The following is a 22830-nucleotide window of genomic DNA, read 5'->3' on the forward strand; positions in this document are numbered from 1 at the left end:
AGTTAATTAAGTTCTTTTAAAAATAGATTTTAATCATAAAATCTGTACTTCATGAAATTAATTTACAGAATAATCTCCAGTGATATACACTGCAAATGTATTCAAATCCTTTAAATATTAAATATAGTGTGCTTGTTTTAGTGTAAAAGAAAAAAAAAGAAGATCACACACCAAGCAATTTAGACATATCGATAGACTAATGGATGTTTTTTCTGCATTTTGCATGCAGACCCTTTTTTGTTATCTAAACCTACATACAGACAGTCATTATCCATCCTACCTATCATCTCTGATCCGCATATGAATTTTTTGATTTCTGGCTACCATGGAAACAGTCGCTCTATTCTGATTGGAGGCAGGTGGCCAGGTGTAGCTGCTAATTGGGTGCTTAGGATGGAGGGTGGAGGAGAAGCTGTGAGTCTCTGTTTGTCAGAGTGTGTGACAGCATGTGCAAATATACCCGTGTCTGTTTCAGGGAAGACATGTTACTGGAAGCTACTAAGTCAATAAAAGACACTCAGGAGCAATCAGACACAAGAGCACCTCTGAGCAATTATCATGGTAATGTGTCCCTACGCGTGTCGTGATGTAGCAATTGAAGCTCCACTTGTCAGCGGAGTTTACAAATTATTCTCACACTTGTTCTCCATCACAGTTTGAGTATGTTGGAGATATGAAGCATTGTCCTCTTCACATGTGCGTTAGACTAGAAAGAACAATGAGTAACTCCTGTTTGACAATACATTTGTTTATTCAAATGTGAAAAATGAGGGAACTTTAGTGTAATTGCTATAGTTTACACTCTAAAGCTGCTAAATAGACGTAACCTGGTAACCTGGATTTCAAAATTAAAGTCGTGACATTCTTTATAAGGTAAATATTGCATTTTGGATGTAAAAGAATTGTTAATTATGTTAATTAATTATGTTAAAGATTTGAAGATACCAGAAAATCCCATTACAGATAAGCTTTGAGTGCTCAAATACAGTAGAAAGCTGTGTATATGAACTATTTACCATGTACGATAGATAGATGGATCCAGCTTGAAGAAGTGGATATTTTAATTGTTAAGCCCACATGTCTAAAACTGTAGCTGAGCTGGCAAGATGCAATCTGTTAAACTGTCTGTACTGTACTGAATCTCTTCCAAAGAATAAAATTAATAAATAACTGAGAATTTCATCTGGCAGTAATTAAAGATAAGACTTCCACACGGCAGTCGCTGGCACAAGAGTGGAGGAGGAGTTTTCCCGGACATAGTAGTTCAAAACATAATGAACAAAGGATTGAAGGGAAAACCTTTGAATAAATCTTGTGGCCACTTCATACATAGAACCCATTGAATAAAATTTTATTTTTTTGGCTCTTCTCAGAAATAATGCTAATTCAATTTTTACTCTGGCTGGTAAATCAACTAAAGTATGACACCTTACTGTAATACATTTAGTGACTGACTTTCTTCCTTGAAAGACTTGGAATGCCTTCCATTCAATTAAATGTTTGTATTTCTTGCTTGTCTGAATGTTTTACTTTAGAGATGACATCCAAATGAACAATTTCCATCACTGGGTCCCTTTAGGTATTCAGATCCCTTCATGGCTTTTGGCAGGTTTTACCACTGCCAAAGTAAATACAGCTTACTGCTTTTCATCAAAGCCCCATTGTGACCCATTACTAGTGGTAGTTTTCCCTTCCCATCTCTAAAAATTCTTGAATTTTATTTCCATTGATATTCTGATTGGTTAGTAACCCAGCTGCATAACTGCACACCTAGAAAGTTTGATTGCAATCAGAGTATTACCTTTGGATTAAGATAGCAAATGTGATACTAGGCTATGAAGATAAGATCTTAAAGCTATTCGTGTGTGTGTGTGTGTGTGTGTGTGTGTGTGTGTGTGTGTGTGTGTGTAACCGCCACAACTAAAAGATAACATGAATAGCTTTTTAATAAGAATTTAAATGTCTTTGATATTTGCCTGAATCCCAACACTGAAATTAACTCAGAAGCAGAAAGAGAAGACTTCTAAAAATACTATTATCTCTAATGAAGCTTACAGGATGTTTCTGAGGGACAGCTGCAGGGAAGAAAAGAGGGGACATGAAAACATAATACTGTTTTAATAATATTGTGTGGTGGAATTGAGCACTAGTCTCCCAGCCTTGTCAACCCTTTCCAGTTTATCTGGATGTTGCCTAGCAACACAAACAGAAATTTAGAGGCCCAGAAACAATTTCATGACATTTAAAATAGGAGACTGAGATCAAAATTGAAGTGAATTAATGACAGATATTTTTAAGTGATTTATATGTGGCATTTTGTAGGCATTTTGTGGACTGGATTGCAACGATGTGGTCTCGAAGTATTGGTGGTCAATTTTTTTCTGCCTCATAACCATAACAATTTACTTGTACACAAAGAACTAGTAAAATGCCTAACATTTGTTATGGATCATCTCAAAATCAATATGTGCAACCAATTAAAATAAACATCTCTACAGAGATGCTCCACAAACCTCAGCCTCCCCTCACCTTTTCTTTTCTTTCCACATCATAAACACAGCAAATGTGCTCCAACTGCTAATCTTTTCCTATAATTTAAAATTATTTTATTCAGCATAAATTCAGCTGTTAAATCATTATCATGAAACACTAACCAATAAAACTCGAGGCAAAATGGGGACGCTTCAGTGTATGTTCCACACTTCCTGGGGCTCTAGCAGATTTGGTGCCAATTAAAATGTCCACCTTGAATTGAGAAGATCAATCTGTGAAAAAATTCATGTCAGTCTTTCCCAGAGGATTTTTGTTTTGAACATAGAAACTTGCTAATAGCGCTGACATCAGCTCTTAGCTGATCTTCACACAGTTTAAAAGGTTCTATCCATCTTTCTGTCATGGTGGTAGTCTTTCATTAAATTACGTGGGTATTTTTGCTAACCGCACTCTTACCTTGCTCATTGAATCGTTCCATGACATACAGGGCCATAACCATCTGGACAATTCTACTTTTTTGTCATTTTGCTTCTCTTTTCCCAGAACTGTGCGGACACTTTTAGGTGTTTTCTGGCTAATTATAATCTGCTCTTCTTATTCTTGACTGTAACCAGTGGTTTGCACTCTATTTATAGCCATTAAGACATCTCTTGATTGTAGACTCTGACAATGATACGCTTCAGAGTATTCTTGATTTCGGTTTTCTTAATAAAGGAAATAATTCTGCGATTATCTGCTTTAGTTGTGTTTTTGTAGTCTTTCGGGCCTTTTGCCGTTAAAATTTTTCCATCTCTCTGATTAATTTATTTTAGGTTTTAACCTACAGTAATAAGAGCCTTCTTTAATTGCATCAATCTCTTTAAACCTAATTTCCAGTATGCTACAAATTCCGCACTTTTGAGTCAACTCCAGATCTTTTATCGGTTTCATTTGTGATGGAATAATGAGGGCACAGGCCTCATCTGGCAATGAAACTGCTTGTGTGTCAATTGTCCACTTACAACTATGAACAAATATGGCTGCATTTTCTAAACAGTTAATGCAATACATTTGTTAAAGCTCCTGAATTAAAACTGAAAATCTGACATCTTGAATGTTTAACTTAAAGATTATAGATCCTAATATATCCGATCATTGAAATGACTACTAACAATGAAATTTGGTGTCAGGACCTACATACCGATCCTGTTAATAGTTTCTGCAGGAGTACTTTTTCTTGGCACTTGAGCTACTGCCCATGTGTCAAAATGTTCTCCCCATTATTCCAATTCTTGCTGAAGGCAATATGCCATCTCTGAAGATGGGTCTGCTACCTTAAAGGGTTTTGCTTTTGCTGACCACAGTACATTTCTTTTTCAACTACAGCATGGCTGAGCATATAAAATAATGCACAGTTACAGTCAGGAGTCCCACATCACAAAATATATGACTGTTGCTCGAAATTGTGCAATTGCTCAAAAATGCTAAATACAGGCTAGTAAATATAATAATGGATTGCATTTATATAGTGCTTTTCGAGAACCTCAAAGCACTTTACAATCCCACTATTCATTCACTCTCACATTCACACACTGGTGGAGGCAAGCTACAGTTGTAGCCACAGCTGCCCTGGGGCAGACTAACAGAAGCGAGGCTGCCATATTGCGCCATCGGCCCCTCTGGCCATCACCAGTAGGCGGTAGGTGAAGTGTCTTGCCCAAGGACACAATGACCGAGACTGTCCAAGCTGGGGCTCGAACCAGCAACCTTCCGATTACAAGACGAACTGCCAACTCTTGAGCCACGATCACTCCCAAATATTATAAGGTACATTGTTTTTTAATTAAATGCAATTCACAATCCGAGTAGATGGACTGCTACTAAGTATAAGAAAAGCAAATATTTCTGGTGTAATAATAAACCATTAAGTGTTACTGGGCATTTATTTGGGCCAAGTTACATAATACAGTTTACGCTATCATCTTTATCATCTCAATCTTTCACTTTTTGAACACTTTCTAACTATAATCTCAATTCTTTAAAATTGTGGCAGTAGGTTATTACAGAGAGACCATTATCATATATTATTTTTAATGAATAAATTACTGTATTCAGAATCCATCAAAAATACTCAATATCAGTTTTGTTTCCAGTGGATGATCAAATATACTGCTGGTCAAAATAGCATATCCATACTACTGCTGGAAACTTGTATATTGTATTTTGCAGGCAATTATCCCCTGCTATTTTCCACTTTCTCACAGACCATTATGCCATGTCCTAAAACTAGCATTTTAATTGGAAATGCTATGAGTATATCTACTGGAGCAGAGCACTTGCATAGCTTTTGAGAAGATCTACATAGCAAACAATGAGGAAAAAATATGTGCTGACCATCTTCTCTATCATATTTGAATCAATTAATTGCTTCTCTGCATGCACACACTTGAATCCTTGACCATTTGGTCTTTATCCCATCTGCAGTCAAATGATAACAGGGGTTTAAGGTTGTGCTGGTGGATGATGATGTCAGGGAGTAACACGGGTCAAAGCGATTGGCGACTGCTTGCCAATTTATGCATTAAATTAATACAAATATTATAAGATCCATAACAAATTTCATCTGCCTTGCTGTAGTTTCATGTTGCATATCTACAAATAACTGACACGTGCAACACAGATGTATCTCTGTGTGCACAGACACCCGCACACACCTTCTCAACTTCATGCCCAGACTTCTGCATGCCTTCAAATTAAGTTTTAGAGTGGAGCAACAACACCGATCAATAAACATCACCATCATCATTATAATCCTCAAATGAGAGAGAAACAGGAGAATATTTCTGACTGCTCGTTTGATTTTTAAATTGGAGCGTAATGTGTCTGTAGATTTGCAGATACATTTGTTTATCACTTCTTAACCCCCGCACCATTTTTTTTTCACCTAGCATTTTTGTCATAAAAAAAAAACAAAAAAAAAAAACTCTGCTTCAGCATCAGAGTACAATGCAGAGTGGAGGACAAACAGATGAGATATTTTACACAGAAAAAAATAAGTTGACAATGTAGTCAATTAGGTCTAAGGGAAAAGTAAAGAGCGTGCATAAAAAGGCTTAAGGTGTTACCCCAATGAGTGCATGTTAACCTCTCTGACGCCGATCCTATTGGTTATCGCTGATGTCACAGGGCAACGACAGAAGAACTGAACTACGAAGCAGATCATCCAGTTCTACAGAGGATCAATACCCAGTTTAACATTTAAAATTTTTGATTCTGATAGTGGTGGTGGGAGGTGTGTTTAGGACATTTACCAAGATAGAAGATTTGCTGGAAATATTGACATTGTAGACTAGACAGTTTTAATAACGTCAAACTATCTAATCCCAGTAGCAAACTCACCTTTAAATCTTGTTTTACATTATCAATTTATTTCGATGAAGCAAATTTACAGTGGGGGAAAAAAAACATAGAATCTCTGAATTTGATAAATCTTGACGAGCTTCTAAACCATGTTTCCAATGTGGGCATGACATTTAAAAATGAAATGAAATTCCTGTCTTAATATGATCCACATTGTGCATCCTTTGAGGTGAACGTCCTCTGAATTGAATACCCAGATCCAGGTTTCGGTACCTGTGGTTGTCTTGCATGGGTTTTTAGGTTCATCCAAATGAACATCACCATCAATCGCCACATCAAAAAGCTTAAAGGACTGCTGACCCTGCTGACTTGGAACAGTCTGTTCAGCTGAGCACAACACTTCACTGTGCACTTTCAAAATGACAGCAAGGCAGCTCATTTGTGGCGATCAATAATGGAGTTCAGGGTGTCTTTTGTAAGTTTGAGCTGGTTTCTTTTTGAGATATGTGAAACTACAATTATGTTTGGTCCAAATACCAATACATCATGTGGTAAAACTGTCACATAGCTGCTGCCTGGTGGCTTGTGACATGACAAGTTTTGGGAACTTTTAAAAACCGGTTTGTTTTTTTGTTTTTCAAACATATTTTTTAATTCATATAAATTTGTTTAAAATATTCCAAAAATATAACAGTTATCTCAATTGCCACTATATGTTCCCTTCATTTCTTCCATGTCCTCCTTTACAAACAATCCATCGTTTTGAGATGATTTTCCTTTATCTCTTCTAATTTCATAAGTAATAAGTTATATTGATTGTTAAATATTAATGTGCTGCTGCTGCTGATGTTAAATATTGTATGAACATTTACAAGGGTCCCAAAAAACAAAACTGTATGATTTTCTCTGTATTCTTAATATCTATTTTCTCAGCACTATACAGTTAAAGGAAAACTCACTTGTTCTTATCCCTTATTAAGAATGCTGTGTTTCCCAGACTTCAGGTCCAGTAAAGCTACAATAGATGTCAGTACGATCTATTAAGAATTTGGAGTGTCCATTTTTTAGACAATTAAGGCACAATGGTTTATCATTTCAGAAGCCCTGGTGCCAAAACCTAAAGCTTCACTTACTAAAGTACAGTCTCAGCTAAGGATGCACCGATACCGATACTGGTATCGGGTATCGGGGCCGATACTTAAAATGTGTGTGTACTCATACTCGTAAAAGTTAACCGATACCATGAACCGATACTAACTTATTTCATTAGTCAGAGGGTGGCTGGTCATTTCTGTTATAGTTTTTTAGATTGGTCACTAGGGGGACATCCCGCGCTAAACAGGCACAGGGTTAGGCGAGTGAGACTGGCGGCTCCAGATAGAAAAGAGAAACTGGAGGCTGCTGTAGCTAGGCTAAACAAAAACTTTAACTCAGGTTTTGGAAAAGCGATGAAAAATGTCAAGAGAAAATCCACGGGCAGTTAAAATAACAGAGGCTCTGACTCATTTTATCGCTCTGGATGACCAGCCAATGCCGGTCGTGGAAAGCATAGGATTGAACCGTCTTCTCAGCATACTCGAGCCGCGATATGAAATTGGACACTCTGCAATAATTTAAAAGTTTATTTTATTCTCAAACCTAATTTGTATTTATTTTATTCCAAACAGAAGTGTTTATTTATTATTCTGAAAGCTCGAGACAGTGCCCAATAGTTCAGTGATATTTTGTTAAATTACAATGTGGATACTCTGCAATAATTTAACAGAAGTGCTTATTTTTCACTTGAAAATTTTTTTGTGGTCATTTTTATTACGATTTTATTTTTTATCGGCAGAGAATAAAATAAGAGCTGTCTTCCAATTCATTGCATTTGTGTGTGTGTGTGTGTGTGTGTGTGTGTGTGTGTGTGTGTGTGTGGTAGAAGTATCGGTTTTTGTACTCAGTATCGGCAAGTACTCAGATCCAAGTATCGGTATCGTATCGGTTTGAAAAAATTGGTATCGTTGCATCCCTAGTCTCAGCAGGTCAAAACATTGAAAACGCTAAGAAAATATAAACAAAAATGTTAAAAACAACTTATATAATAAGTACAAAGAGCATATCCTCTTTCAGCACAGTTAGCCACTGTCATTTCCTTTTTTATCCTCCCCATGTGTGCATGCGTGCGTGCGCATTTGTGCGGCTAACTCACCCCAACTGGTCTGTCAGGTTCCACAGTACACTGGGAGTCGGCATTAGTGGTGAACCGTCATACAAAACAACAGAGGCTCCCACTGCCAGCGCAGATACCAGCCAGTTCCACATCATCCAGCCAGTCTAAGACCACACATGCAAACACAGTGGTCAGTTTATCTGGTATAAAACACCTTTTGTCTTCACACGGATAAAGCAGAGTGTAGCAAAATGGACATCTGCAGCAGACTGTGATTCACCTGATTATTTTTCTCATTTTACTGCATGCTGAGATACTGCTTTGGCACCTGTCTTCACATGCGAATAAAGTGAATTTTGGTTCTGCTGCACAAAAACTGTCAGTGAAGAGACTTTTACAAAACCGCTGAAACTCAGTAAATTAATCAGTTTAAAGAAAATGTCTCAAGAAGTTTAATTTATTTTAGGCCGGTATTGCCAAACATTTGATGAGTTGTTGCTTTTCGTGATGTTTATCTTTGACTTGCTCTAAATAATTATCATTTGTCCTTCTGACTGCTTTTTAGGAATAAAATATGCTATTTAGATACATCGACTAAAGACTGTTATGTATATATTTCAACAGATTACTTGAATCCAATAGCTGGAACTTCACTGAAATTTAAATTGGTGCACGCTTGGACATCACATAAAAAAAAAACCACATAATGCCATGAATATTAAAAAAAAAAAAAACATGAGTAAAAGAAAGTAATTTTGTAAAAAGGAGTTACCGATTCCACGATAGCGTTCACAAGACACTGGAGTGGACTTGACATATTCATCAGAGGTTTGTTCAAGTAAATCAAATGCTACTATCAACCAAAACTACTATTGGTTAATGCAAAATAGAAGGATTCACTAGTAATCTCAGACTTTTCAACCCGACTTGCACATGAAAAGTTAAACTTTTAAACATTACACACCAGCTGGTATTTGAAAATATTCAAACCATGAGTGTGTCACTTTGAACAGGTTGTGAGCTTACCGTAGTGTAGTAAATGATGACATCACTGCTGGTCATATTGCCATGGAGAATGTGTTCTTTCAGGTGCTGGATGAGAGAGCCCTAAAAAGACAACAAGTATTAGAGACTAACGAGTAATCTAATGATCTAATGGTGGATTTATCTCATTATTATCTGTCAGTAAAATTTAGTTCATTTGAGCTGACACAAATTTGACACGTGTCACTCATATTTTAAAAATTCTATGCAACAGTTCTGACAAGGCTTCGACACATGACACTTTATTTTTAGACTAAAAGGGAAGTTTGTGGTTAAGTGTGAATTATCTTACAATCTCCAGCATATCACAGCTGGGTGCACTATTATTGCTGGTGAAGGGTACGCAAGTATCTGACCGTGTATTTCGGTTTTGAGCCCATCCTTACATAGATACAGGTGCTCCAAGCATTCGTGTGTTTGTGTGTGCATATAGTCTTTAGCTGGACTCAGCTGCCATACCCATCCTTTGGTGCGTGCCATCTTGTTACTGACAGCATGTTAACAGAGCCGTAACAAAGCAGAAAGCACAACAGTACCCAGGCTAATTGGCTGAGCCAGAGAGGACTGCCAGCGTCACAGTACGAAATGTTTTCACCAACGCATTACTGTCCAATTATCGGCTGCAAGGGGAGAAAGGGGGGTGGGGGGTTGGGGGGGCAAAGGAAAGAGAAGGGGACAGAGCGAGAGACAATAAGGGAAAGAAAGAAAAGGAAGCTATACTGTAGGAGAGAGAAGGGAAAGCAGAGGAAAACTAACCTGATGAGGATCTTAAAAGAAGAACTAAGAAAAAGGAATGCAAGTTTAGAGCATAAAACCAATGTGAAAGAAAGGTGAGAGACGAAAAGCCAAGTTGGAAGCAGCAAAAGGACGAAAGGAAAAAAAACTGGGTGCAGAGAGGCAAAGTATGAGCCCATTAAAAATCTAATTGAATTTTTTTCTTTTTTAAGAACCGCGCAGCTGTGTCTCAGGTGGTAGAGCGGGTCATCTACTAATCGGAAGGTCAGTGGTTTGATCCCTGGCTGTCAAGTTGGCCTTGGGCAAAATACCGAACCCTAAATTGCTCTTGATGCACCCATCAGGGTGTGAGTGTGTGCATGACAGGTAAAAGCCTTTAAAGAATAAAGTGCTGTTGGAATGTGGCTTGTAGTGTACCCGAGCCCTCGGTAAGAATGCTCGTTACCTTTCACATTCTCTCAGAGTATGCTTTCCATTTCTTCTGGTCCATATGCTGAGCTCAACTCACTGTTGTATTCTTATGTCGCAAATATTTTATTACAAGATAACGGAAAAAGTCCTAAAATAAAAAAATCTGTTTTTTGGGGGAGACTTTCCTCAGACAGATAGAGTGCAAGACCAACTGTTTAGTGAAAATGCATGAATGCATTTGTTTGAGTGGGTTAAACCTTTTGAAATGGTGAGTGCTCCAGCTTTCCAAGTCCAGTGGTCTTTTTGAAATCAAATATTCTTCTCACACTAGCCCTACCTCTGATGTGGTGTGTTGCAGGGAAATGTCATTCATGCACTCTCTGGAGAGCAAGTAACCTTTTCTAGGATCTGCTGATGGAGGTCTGCTGCCACCTTGTGTTGGGAAGCGGAATGAAACAACAGACCATTTCAGCAGATGTCTTACTGGAGCTGCTTTGTTAGGATACTAAAAGTGATCTCAGTAAGATGTTCAACAGCATTAAAAAATAATAAATTGGATTAATGCCCTTTCAAAAAATAACAATACAGATAAGACCATGAAGTAATCTGCACTCACACAATGGATATCATAACATTAATAAGCCTTCGTATTTTGCTAAGTCATAAAAACAGGTTTTTCTCATATTAAGCAGGATGTGTGTAATCACAGACATTTTATTTCTATAGCACACATCACAAATCATCCAGCAACTAAATGAATTTTTTTCCAACTTCTGTTTTCAAGGTTGAAAATTGGCTTCAAGACTCAGCATAAATGAGAAATGCTTTCAATGTTGACAAGATGGAAATCCAGCAATCCATAATCTCATGACAACTGGGCATCAAACTGCAATCTGCTGACTGATGCGCTGATGTTTGACTAATGATGATGTGATGTTTTACTGATCAAATGCTTCCTTAAAATGTTCCCTATTTGTCTTCTTGAAAACATTAATCTAGTCTTTTAGAGAGGATCAGACTCTTTACACATGGGTCAGCCCAGGAGAGCTTTGCAAACAGATGTGACCAGAGTGGGTTTTTTCTAAGTAAGTGAGACAGCTGCCTCTGCCTCTACCCCTTGTGGAGCATTATCAAAGTATGAGCTACAAAAACAGCAATTATGTTTTATGTTATACAAGGACAAACAAGCATACACAGCAACCCATGGGCTTTAATCAGTGATGGCATTGTGATTTTTTTTATTATATAAAGTTATCAGCAGTGTGCTTGTGTTTATGTGTGTGTATTTGTGTATTTAAACTAAAGACTTTTAATTCAGAGCAAGTGCAAGCCATTGTGTTTCTTACCCCAGCAGAGTGGACCATACATTTAGGAGCTCCTGTGGTTCCAGAGGAATACATGATGAAAAGAGGATGATTGAAGGGAAGCTGCTCAAATTCCAACTGAGGGAACTGGTCACCATCGCCACGCCCAGATGCCAAAAAGTCATCCATAAATACACTGTGAAAAAATAGACGTAGAGCATGTCTCTTTTTGTTTCTCAGTTTAAAAACAGTGTAATTATATTTACAGACACACACCTGTTGGGGATTTTGGAAAGGTCAGTTTCATGTTTGGTGCGAGCATAAGGAATCACAATGACTTTCTGCAAGTCTGGCAAACCTAGAAGACAGAGCGAAAAAGGCTAATGTTTTATATTCTCTTTCATCCTCAAACATAGTTAAAGCCGGCAAGTTGCGCAGAAATTCTGATTTGTAATTACTGTCAGTAAACATACATACATGCATGCATGTATGCTTGCATGCATGCATACATACATACATATGTATATATATACATAATTTGCTGGTAAATGTCTTTCTCCAATATGAAAACCAACCTTTCACAACACTAATTAGCTTTTCCATGTGGTCGTGTGTTTTCCCATTGTACACTACAGCAGCAACAGAGAAGATCAGTTTAGGCTGAATTTGAGAAAACCTGTCAAGGACACCCTGAAAAAAAGAGAAGGACAGAGTTCAAATTTAGGAATTTAACAAATATACATAAAACCCTTATTTCTGAGAAAAACACACACCTTCCAGAGAAAAGAACAAACATATAAACAAACAAACAACCCCCCTAGAATAATAATGGAATACAATAATAAAATAGAATAATAACATACATAATAAAATAAAAACATTTTATAACAAAAAGGAAACAAGAGTAGAGCAGAATCCAAATCCACAGGTTTGTTTCATGGTAGCAATGGTAATTCTCGGATCTGCCAGTAGGGGGAGTAGAAGCTCAAAAAATACCGAGACCAAAGACAAAAAAAGTCTCTCGGGAAAGAAATCTCAAAGGCAAAGTTTACTCCCCGATCCTCCAATAAGAGCAGATGAAAGACCAAGAGGAAATATAATACAACAACCCTAATACTACTACGGGTATACTACTACCTAACTTACATCCACAAATATATAAACTACATCTAAGATGTCAGATTAAATACAGCTGGTTTATTACAGCTTTAATACAGCAGAGGGGAAATAAAAGTCTGACTCAAATATATATAAATTAAGAAATAAAGGAAAGTCCTTACATTGACTCCAAAGTCAACAGATGTTGAGCTCCAAATAGCTCCAATGCTGGCTGCTGCTAACATTGCCTCCACTGCGTGGATACCATTGGGTAGGTAGCCTAACACGGGAAGAGAGAGGAGGATAATACAGTTCAGTGCAGAATTTTAAATAAAGGTTTCCTTATTTAAAAATTTGCATGAAAATGATGACTTTTAAAAATATAAAATATAAAAAAGTAGTAAAAGTACACAGTAACTCGTTTAGAACACTTCAGAGACAGAATGCACATAGATTAATCTGATTTCAAAGCAGCAAAAATTAGCTTTGTTTGTCAAGTTCTGTAGTCATATGCTATCCAAAATTAGTACAATAAAGCAGCTGGTCTTTTGTAGTCTTATCTGTAGTCATACTGAAAAACTTCACAGTCAGTTCACATACGGGGGAAACTTAAATGACAGAATATTGGAAAACATCAAAGAAACGAAGAAGAAACACATGTAGAGAGATACACTGAAATAAAACAATCTGGATACTAAGAAGAGCGAGGAAATACTCTGGCATATTTCATTCTTAACAAGTAGAACTGAGACCATAACTACTGTCTTGCAGTGACATATTCCCAGATCAATAAGTGAAAAGGGTGACCAAGGCAAGCAAGCACACAGAGAATAATTAAAGAAGAAATAATTAATTTTGTGTTTTTGGGACAATCCCACTGTAAACTGTTCAAATTAACTTCCCTCCAGCCTCCAGTCATTATAAAAGTTCAGAAAATTACCAAATCTACTGCATTTGATTTTTGGTGATCAATGTTTCCTTTGAGCAGGGAAAAAGCTAGATCATTATGACATGCATGACAAAGTAGTAATAAACACATGACTGGAGCTACTGTGCTACCTTTAAACATAGAGCTGTTCATAATGTGTCTTATCTAAACTAATAAAACATAAAACAACTGGTAGTTCCTGCTAGACAAGCTGACAAATAGCAACTATATTGATAATCTCTATGTATAAATTGATTTTTATGGTTGTTATGCATACTCTTGCTGCAACAAGGATGCTGATACTGCCTGATAACATCTCGGGCTGACAGATCACCACCCTGCTACGCTGGCTCCTAGACTAATATCTCCTTACCTTAGCCGGGAGCAAATTACGTCACGGATCATATTCATACTACAAAATCCTGTTTGACGACCTCTGTGGCTGTGATTATGAAAGACTACTTTGTTACACTGTGAGAGTATTGCTTACGCATCAGTGTAACACACTGCCCTACCAGTTTATTCATGCATGCTAAGCTGTCAAGTATACGTGCATGTTGGCAATGAATTAGAGACAAATTTCTCCTCATGTTGACAGTAAGCACTTTAGTGTGATCCAGTTGTTTAACCACACTGGATACTAGAATTCGATGATGCTTTCTTTTCTAAAACAAAAGAATTATTTAAGTAAATACCTGGGTAAAACTGAAAACTATATACTGAATACAGCCTGCAAGGTTTTAAATAAGCTGGGAATTGCTGAGTGAAGTGATTCCCGTTTTTAAGTTTTGTAGGTAAGTGCTTTTTAAATTCATTTTACTGCATCAAGGCTTTTTGACTTTGTCAGGAGTCTCAAATTAAACTTTATTTAAACAAAACAAAAAAGAAAAGCACAATTTCATTAAATTATAAAATCCTCTGATGAAAATTAGGATATTTGTGTTGTCGGTTTTGAACCAGTTATAATATAACACTACAAAAAAATAAAAGTGCTAAAACTGAAATCATGAACACACTCTGAGCTCACCAACACTGTCAGAGAGAAGTTAGGGGCTTCTCTATTTACCTGTTTGTCTCCTTCCCTGAACAAACAGTCCCCTTTATCCCCACTGCCTCACTAAAAATGACCAGATGGAAATGTACAGATATGTAATGTACGGACCAACTCAGTTTAGTTGGTGACTTGCAGAGTACAAATCTCCAGGTTGTAGCATACAAAAATAAGAAGATTTACAACAAATGAAGCTCTGGATCATATCTTCTGCATCAACAGCAATATGGATGACCCTCTTTCTGAGAAGGACGATGATTTGGATAAATATAGATACATCTGATAAGGAGGTAACAGGTGCTGAAGCTGCTCCTGCTTCTGCTGAAACATACAAATCCAAAAGTGGTTATATCTTTTGGAGTCCAATACCTCCTGGCTTACATGGCAGGGCAACAGCTGCAAATGACCCCTGTCATTACAGGGGTTACAGGGGTGGCTGTAGCTCAGGAGGTAGAGCAGGTCACCTACTGATCGGAAGGTCGGTGGTTCGATCCCTGGCTCCTCCAGTCTGCATGTCAAGTATCCTTGGGCAAGATACTAACCCCAACTTGCTCTCCGATGCAACGACATTCATACACATCCATCGGAGTATGAATGTGTGTGAATGTCGTTAGAAAGCACTAAGTGTAGATAAAGTGCTTGTGAGAATGGGTATGATTGGATGAGTGAGGCATGTTGTATAGAGCGCTTTGAGTACTCCGTGAGAGTAGAAAAGCGCTATATAAGAATCAGTCCATTTACCATTATGTCTTGTTTGCTGTGACAAGACATGTTTTGATCGGTTTATGCTGTTGTCACCAAAGAAAGTCACCACTGCTATCACAGACCGTGAAGGAAAAAAAAGCCAATGGTGACATTTAGAATGACAGTGATGATGAATGCTTGAAGCAAGGGCTGTGTGATATGACCAAAATCTCATATCCCGATATAAGACATTTATTGTCCTGACAACGATATAAATCACAAAAATGTAACATTTTCTGTAAATTCTGAGAATCACGGGCAGCTCGACTTGCGTGAAGTGTTTCCAGCTGGGCGTCATGTAGCTGGAGTCGAGTGTTTTAACCAATGCATGAAACGATACATTTTTAGACATAGGCTATAACGGCCGCTGTTTTCTTTGTGAGTATTTATTACACGGTGTACTGTGGCGAAAGGCCTGTTCTAACGTTTGAGTCTATTTTTTAGCACTTGACGGCTCTTTTTTGATTCTCATCCGTAAACTCATTCATTCACATGATTCAGTTTATTTTGAAAAGTCTCAACAGGATCTTGAGCTTTATAGTGAAAGGTTTACGTGGAAAACAAACAAGCGGACGGCGGAGCCACGCGATGGTTTTACCATCATTGTTGCTAACAACAACACGTAAAAACAGGCGCTTGTCCGTCTGTAGTGTGGTTATATTAAATATAAGAAAGAAAGAACTTTAAAAAATGAATATAGCCACTACAGTTACGATCAAAACGATGAAAAAATATTGCTGTAAACAGTTTATTGTGCAACAACACGAAACTAACGATAGCGTGATAGGAAACAATAGACATCATCCGATATATATCGTTATATCGAACAGCCCTACCTGAAGCCCTATACTGGTGTTCCTTTTGTTGGAATGTACAGATCCAGCAACGACACCACTGATAATCACTGGGAAACATCAACAGGAAGAACTATCTGGTCTTTAAGTTTGAGTTCATGAGCTGTTTGAGTTCATCCGCTTCAGGTCCCAAAGTCAAACGAACACTGCAGCATCACTGACAGTTACAAACTGTCTAAATTCTTTCATCTTTAATAAAAATGATCAGTGAGGCTGCTCCACCAGGTGTAATGATCAAGTTTAACATCCAGGCATCCTCGAAAACAGAATTTATGAAATTTAACGGAGTTAGACGTTAGCAGGGAGTTAGCTCGCTAGTCTTCACCCAAATATAACATACAATGATCTGACTGAGGGATTTCTTAAAAAATTAAAACGTACAGCTCTGATATTGTTTCCAACATAAATGAAGACAAAAAACGAAACAACAGTGACGTTCTGTAGGGCTACTAAAGTTGGGGTAGCTGGTCTATAATGATGTGCTACATGGTGGATAGCTACACAGCTATGGTAAGCATTAATATAAACACAGTGAAGCATGAGGATGAACACTAACTTTTTTCCATTCAGTAAAAGTTAACGTGAGGGTTCCCAATGGTCAGGGACAAATGTAATTGCATGGCAGGAAAAAGATGCTGTAAACGGACTAAACTTCAGTTGGGAGAACAACTGAGATAATCATCCACAATACGAGGTTAGTCATTCATTTACTGCTGCATGGGCTGGGCTGTAGTTACATGGTAAGGTTTTAAAAACTGAGCTTTAAAATGAATAGTGGTAATAAAAACCGAGAGAGGCCAACAATGATTACTGACTTTTTTAGGGGCTTGTTCAGATTAAATAGAACAAGATACAGAGCATTAAAACATGTTAAAAACACAACAGCCTTAATAAACGCAGAGTAGTTTGGACCCAGAAGCAGTGTTCATACATCATCATTTAAAGACAAAATTTTCCAGGCAACAATATTATTTCAGACCTTTTGAATAATATCAAGCGTCCTCAGATTTTACAACAACAGCAACATCTGACAAGCTTGCTCACATTAGGGATATACGGAAGAGATGGATCCAGCTCCTTTCACTGATGTTCAACCCAAGGCCAGAGGTGACAGTAGATGAATATTTTGCCCCTTTCCATGGAAAATGCTCCTTCTGGCAATAAATGCTCAGCAAGTCAGGAGAATATGACATAATGTGATGCAATCAAAAACCAGCTATGCATGGAATTGAAGATGACTGGAAGTTTTGGAAAAGGCAAACCTGCGAGTGGCATTCCTTGAGAAAATGAAAGGAAAACGTCTAGTCCTTGATATGACTACTGGACTGCAGGGGTCACAACATCACATGTAACAATTTGTTTGCCATCTATGATGTTGGACAAGAACTTCTCAGGAGGAAACGTACCATGGTGAGCAAAATAAAAACACAACAAAGCAAAACATTTTAAATCTGAGCTGCCCCCTGAAATTTTGCAGCTAAAGGACACCACTCCACTTTCTTCAACATGTGTTTTTATAGACACCAACACTGGTGTTTAATATTGTCCAAAACAAAACTTTAAAAAAAAATAAAAACACTTTTTTTAAAACCCTTTTCTTAAAGTAAATACGCACGAGTCAAAATTGATCTGTAAAACCAGAGATGTTACTATAATTAACAATAATAAAATAAAAATAAATAAAACAAATTTTATTTTAGAGATGTGATCTAATACTTCTCAGTAGTAGTAAGGTAACATAAGAACCTTTTATTTTTTTAATATTAATATTAGTATTAAAACCAAACAAATTAAAACCAAACTATTCTTGGACAAGGAAGTCTAACGGGGTAGCAAATAGCAATTTTTTTTAAACCTTCTGTTTGTTTTAGCTTAATACATAAATGCAACTACACTGCAATTGCTAGAACTGAAACACACTTCTTCTCCGTATACTTAGTTTAGTTTTAGTATGTGTTTAAATAACACAAAAATCGAAAGAAGTAGCGGCTGAATGGCGGTCAGGCAAGATAGGGGCTTCTTAACAAAGTGTAGGATTATGCTGAAGTTAAAGTGACCAAGGAGAGCAATGAAAAGCACATGAAAGGGAGAATACATGTGTGTGTGTGTGTGTGCAAGTTTGGCCCAGGGTCCACTATAAAGCATGCCAGGCTTCATCAGCTAAGTGCTTATATATCTCCTGGATTACAGACACTGACAAGACATTTCAGTCACAACTTGGGGGACAAGGACATTTCTGTCTTAAACACTTTGAACACACACACACACACAGACACACACACGCACACACTCTTGTTTAGACATGCGAGGAAAGTAATTGGGATAAAGGAGAAAAAAGGAATGGTGTAGCTGGTCTCTCTCCTTTTCCCTGTTTCTCTAGCCCCCCTCTGCCTTTCTCCATCCTTCTTGTCTTTCTAATGAGATTCCCACAGAGAACAGGTCATTTAGCTAATGGATCTCCCTACTGCAATATTCCTCTTCCTTCTGAACACACATAGCCAGAACCTTTCATATATACCCTGACCGTTCCTCAACAGAACCGGCTCAGAAACCAAACAATAAGCTCATAAACAGTCTTAGAGATTTACCACATTGTTGCCTTGTAACAAAAGCAGAAACCCCTCCTTGATTTACTTCATGACTTTGGATTCTAGCACCCTACTGACGATGGTCAGAATATTTTGTTACACATACTAAGATCTGAAAAATCTTAGCGTAACTGAACTCCCTAATAATACCACAGTATAGACATGTCAATAGACACTCATTTCCATGACATCCACCAGTCTGCCACATCCCAAACATCCCAAAGGTGCTCTATTGGACTGAGATCTGATCTGATGGTGAATAGAGTGAATTTACTGTTATGTTCAGACAGTCTTGGATTTTTGAGCTTTGTAATATGGTACATTATCCTACTGGATGCAACCATCATTAATGGGTACACTGTGGCCATAAGGGGATGGACACAGTCAGCAACAATACTCAGATATGTTCTGACATTTAAACAATCTTCTATTGTCCAATTTTTGTGAGCCCGTGCGAACTGCAGCCTCGGTTTCTTTTATTCTTAGCTTCCTTCTTAGACAGGAGTGGGACCCACTGTGGTCTTCTCTTGCTGTAGCCCAGCTGCTTCAAGGTTCCACGTTTTCACAGATGCTCTTCTGCATGTCTTTGTTGAAATGAGTGATTATTTGACTTGCTTTGCCATCAGCTTGAAGCAATCTGACCAGTCTCCTCTGACCTCTCTAATGAACGAAGCGTTTTCACCCACAGAAGTGATGCTCACTGGATGTTCCCTTTTTCCCCCCTTTTCTATAAAGACCATTCTCTTTGAGATGGTTGTGTGGGTGAATCCCAGGAGATCAGCAGGTTCTGAAATACTCAGACATTCTCAGGAATACCTTCTGGCACTAGCAACCACGCCATGTTCAAAGTCACTTAAAACAACTTTCTTCCCATATCTGATGCTCAGTTTGAACTTCAGCAGGCTGCCCTGGCCATGCCTACGTGCTGAAAAGCACAGAGTTGCTCCAGTGTGATTGGGAGATTGATTAGATATTTGGTTTAATAAGCAGTTGAACAGATGTACCTAAGAAAATGGCAAGTGCCGTGTCATTGTTGGATTTTTGTTACATACCACATAATGAAACACAGACAGTGACTGATAAGGCTCAGTGTAGCGAACCATGCTTCACCTTTAAAGTATGAAGAAATGACGAACAATTCAAAAACTTTATGGTGGCAAAAAAAAAACCCAAAACAAAACAAAAGGTAGTCTCATTATTTAATGATACTCATCTGGAGCTTGTAATTTTTTATATTAATCATAAGTACTACAACAACTATAATCAGACTGGAATGATGCTGATAATAAGTTCGCCACACACCAAGTCCACAGTCTGTGCTTGAAAACTCCAACGTATCTAATCGCCAGATAGCCCAGTGTATGTTTCCACAGCCAGCAGCAGTGATACAGACAAACTTGCAAAAGAAACCCAGATTGTAAAAAATAAAATAAATACTTAATTTAAAAAAAAAATTGACTTGAGAGATGTAAACAACTGCATTACAACTTTTAAGATTACTGTTCACTGGAAGGTTGACCTCTTAACTCTATACGAACAAACTTAATGGTGGTGGCTGAAAAAAACCAAGCACCTCCCTATACAAATATGAACTTTGAAAAAATAAATGGTGCCATTCAGAAAGAGGCTGCAACCTGAGCCAAAACAGCCAGCCAACCTTCCCAGTGAGTACATGGAACACACTGACAGAGAAGTAAGGGATGAAGTGAAGAGGTTGTAAAGGACAGGAGTTAAAGGAAAACAAACTAATACATCACAGTGAACTAATTTATGAGCTATCAACCAGTGTGTGGCTACCAGGCTTTGAACACGAGACTCACCTACGACCCTGTCTCCAGTCTGGACTCCCATCTTCCTCATGGCTGCAGCAAACAACGCCACATCACGCCTCAGTTCTCCAAAAGTCACCTTCACAATTTCCTCATTTGCCTCCTCTGATAGACAAAAACACAAAGTAAATTTAAGACACCTACACAGAAACAAAAATACATTTGTAACATCCAAAAGGTTAATATGCAAATCAGTAAACAGGAATTTAATCACTTGATTTTTGATATTGTTGCAATAAAGTTGCAAGAGGAGTGGTGCACATGTTGCAAGTTTATCAGCTTCAAAAGCCTTTTTCTACCACTGGTTGAGTTTAAGCACTAAAACTACTTGGTTAGGTTTAGCCTCTTACAACTGCTTGGTTAGGGTAGAACAAGAAGATCACATGCCCCTTTGCACCTGTTATCCTTCTCATTCAAAAAAAAGTTGGTAGTGACAGCCCAGTGTATCTGATGTCATAACCTGGCATCTCGCACATTCCAGAAAATTGAGTTATATGGGTAAGATATGATTTTTAAGAAAGAAAGAGCAACATCATCCAGTACCACAGACAGGAAGAGTCCTCTTATCTCTCTAAGTAATAGTTTACTGACATTTAGAGGCTGCATAGCATTGTGACCAATGGGGCTTCTTATAATTGTGTTACAGCTCCTGAGGGAGCTTGCACACAGGAGCAAGGGCCCACTTTGCCTCATATATATACACACACATAGCAATAAAAGCAGACCTATCCATTAGTACCTGACAGAGAACCATTAATCTAATAACAAAGTGACGTATGAAGCCTCATGCACAACAACGCATCAATCCTGTGCCCAACTACCCTCCCAACTCTGCACAAAAAAAGCTCAAACAAACATGAAGATTAAATAAATCACTAAGTAATTACAATCTGTGTGACACGGGGAAGAAAAACACAAGAGACAACAGTGCACAATTAGTGGTGGAAAAAGGACATTAAAATTCACCATTAAAAGAAGGACTAGTAATAAAACCAATAACAGCAAAAAAACTGAACAGAAATGCAAACATTATATGAGCGCTAAGAGATGTGTTTATGATGGAGAATAAAGAGAAAAATGAGTGCCTTGTGGTGTCATTTTAAAAATTCCCATTAACATGTGTGGAGTTGGCGCCAGGATTAGGGAAGTTATCCCCCATTAAAGCATCATAAATTCTGGTGCAGAACTGTCCCTTTTAATTTCTTATACCTTCATCAGCATAACATACTCTTAAGTATATACATACTTGCAGCGTAGAGAGCCACTTTGTCATGGTCTGCATGTTTGAGCAGGTTCTCAGCGTAGTTGAGCCGAGCTCCTTTAAACCACTCGGGAACATCTGAGATGCGTTTGGATACATCCACCACCTGATAAAAACACACGGAGGGGAGCGACACATCAGAGAAGCGCTGATGCTTTCTATCTTTCTCGTGAAATTGTCCAGACAATAATGTTTCACAACTGCTATGCTCTCCTTTTCTGTTTTTTTACTGTATTCGCAACAAAATTTAAGAATTGCGAACAAAATTTAAAAAGTAAGATAAACAATTTCCTAGAAAACTCCAAGGCAACACTGGGATATAACAGTGCAGCCCACAGTGCAAGACTGTAACAAAACGTTTGATTGACTGGCTAATTGCTTGCCTGTCCTCTATTTATTGTCTGCTTAGACAAAAGAGTGAGGAGGAAACATTAACCATGTGTACAGAAGGGCGTGTGAACTACACACTACGGTGTGAGACACTATTTGTTACCTCACACACCCACGTCAGCATTGTATCCTGGAACTATCCTGGAACTAAGCAGTATTAAGCCGATGAAACAGGAAATTATATAATTATCAGAATTTAAAATCACTGAACCTTACTTCAATTCTAGTTGGGTTTTCAGTTTAGCATGACCATTATATTGATGTACAGTAAAATATTAAATATTATATGTTTTAGTGACCTAAACTGTTTAGAAATGTAGTCTTTGGCTTTAAAACTGGGATAAGAAATACACACATTTTTCTATTCCCATTTTTAGGTTATGACATACATGAAGGTTGGACTCACCTCTTCATATGGCTTTGAGCTCATGATTCCACAAAAGCGCCAAACCTCTCCCCAGAACTCTGGGTAGGAGTCCACTGACCACTGGTACAGGTCACTGTAGTTGGCTAGAAGACAAAGGATTTGTCATTATTTGAGAACACAAGTTTCCAATTATTATTGTATAATTGTAGAGATAAGAGGAAACGTTAGTATAAGCACCCCTT

At 37.8% G+C, this 22830-nt stretch overlaps 1 protein-coding gene across 1 annotated transcript in view; it reads right to left on the reverse strand.

Moving 5' to 3' along the window:
- Positions 1-22830, reverse strand: part of aacs (acetoacetyl-CoA synthetase) — a 50065-nt gene that overhangs the window by 25983 nt on the left and 1252 nt on the right. The window contains exons 2-10 of the mRNA XM_085181054.1: positions 22628-22731; positions 21817-21937; positions 20562-20675; positions 12759-12856; positions 12054-12168; positions 11755-11836; positions 11521-11674; positions 9011-9091; positions 8024-8148 (exon numbers count right to left, since the gene is read on the reverse strand). Coding sequence (XP_085037180.1) covers positions 8024-8148; positions 9011-9091; positions 11521-11674; positions 11755-11836; positions 12054-12168; positions 12759-12856; positions 20562-20675; positions 21817-21937; positions 22628-22731 — 994 coding nt within the window. The remainder of the gene's footprint in view (positions 1-8023; positions 8149-9010; positions 9092-11520; positions 11675-11754; positions 11837-12053; positions 12169-12758; positions 12857-20561; positions 20676-21816; positions 21938-22627; positions 22732-22830) is intronic.

The sequence above is a fragment of the Neolamprologus multifasciatus genome, chromosome 12 (genome assembly GCF_963576455.1).
Source record: "Neolamprologus multifasciatus chromosome 12, fNeoMul1.2, whole genome shotgun sequence".
NCBI lineage: Eukaryota > Metazoa > Chordata > Actinopteri > Cichliformes > Cichlidae > Neolamprologus > Neolamprologus multifasciatus.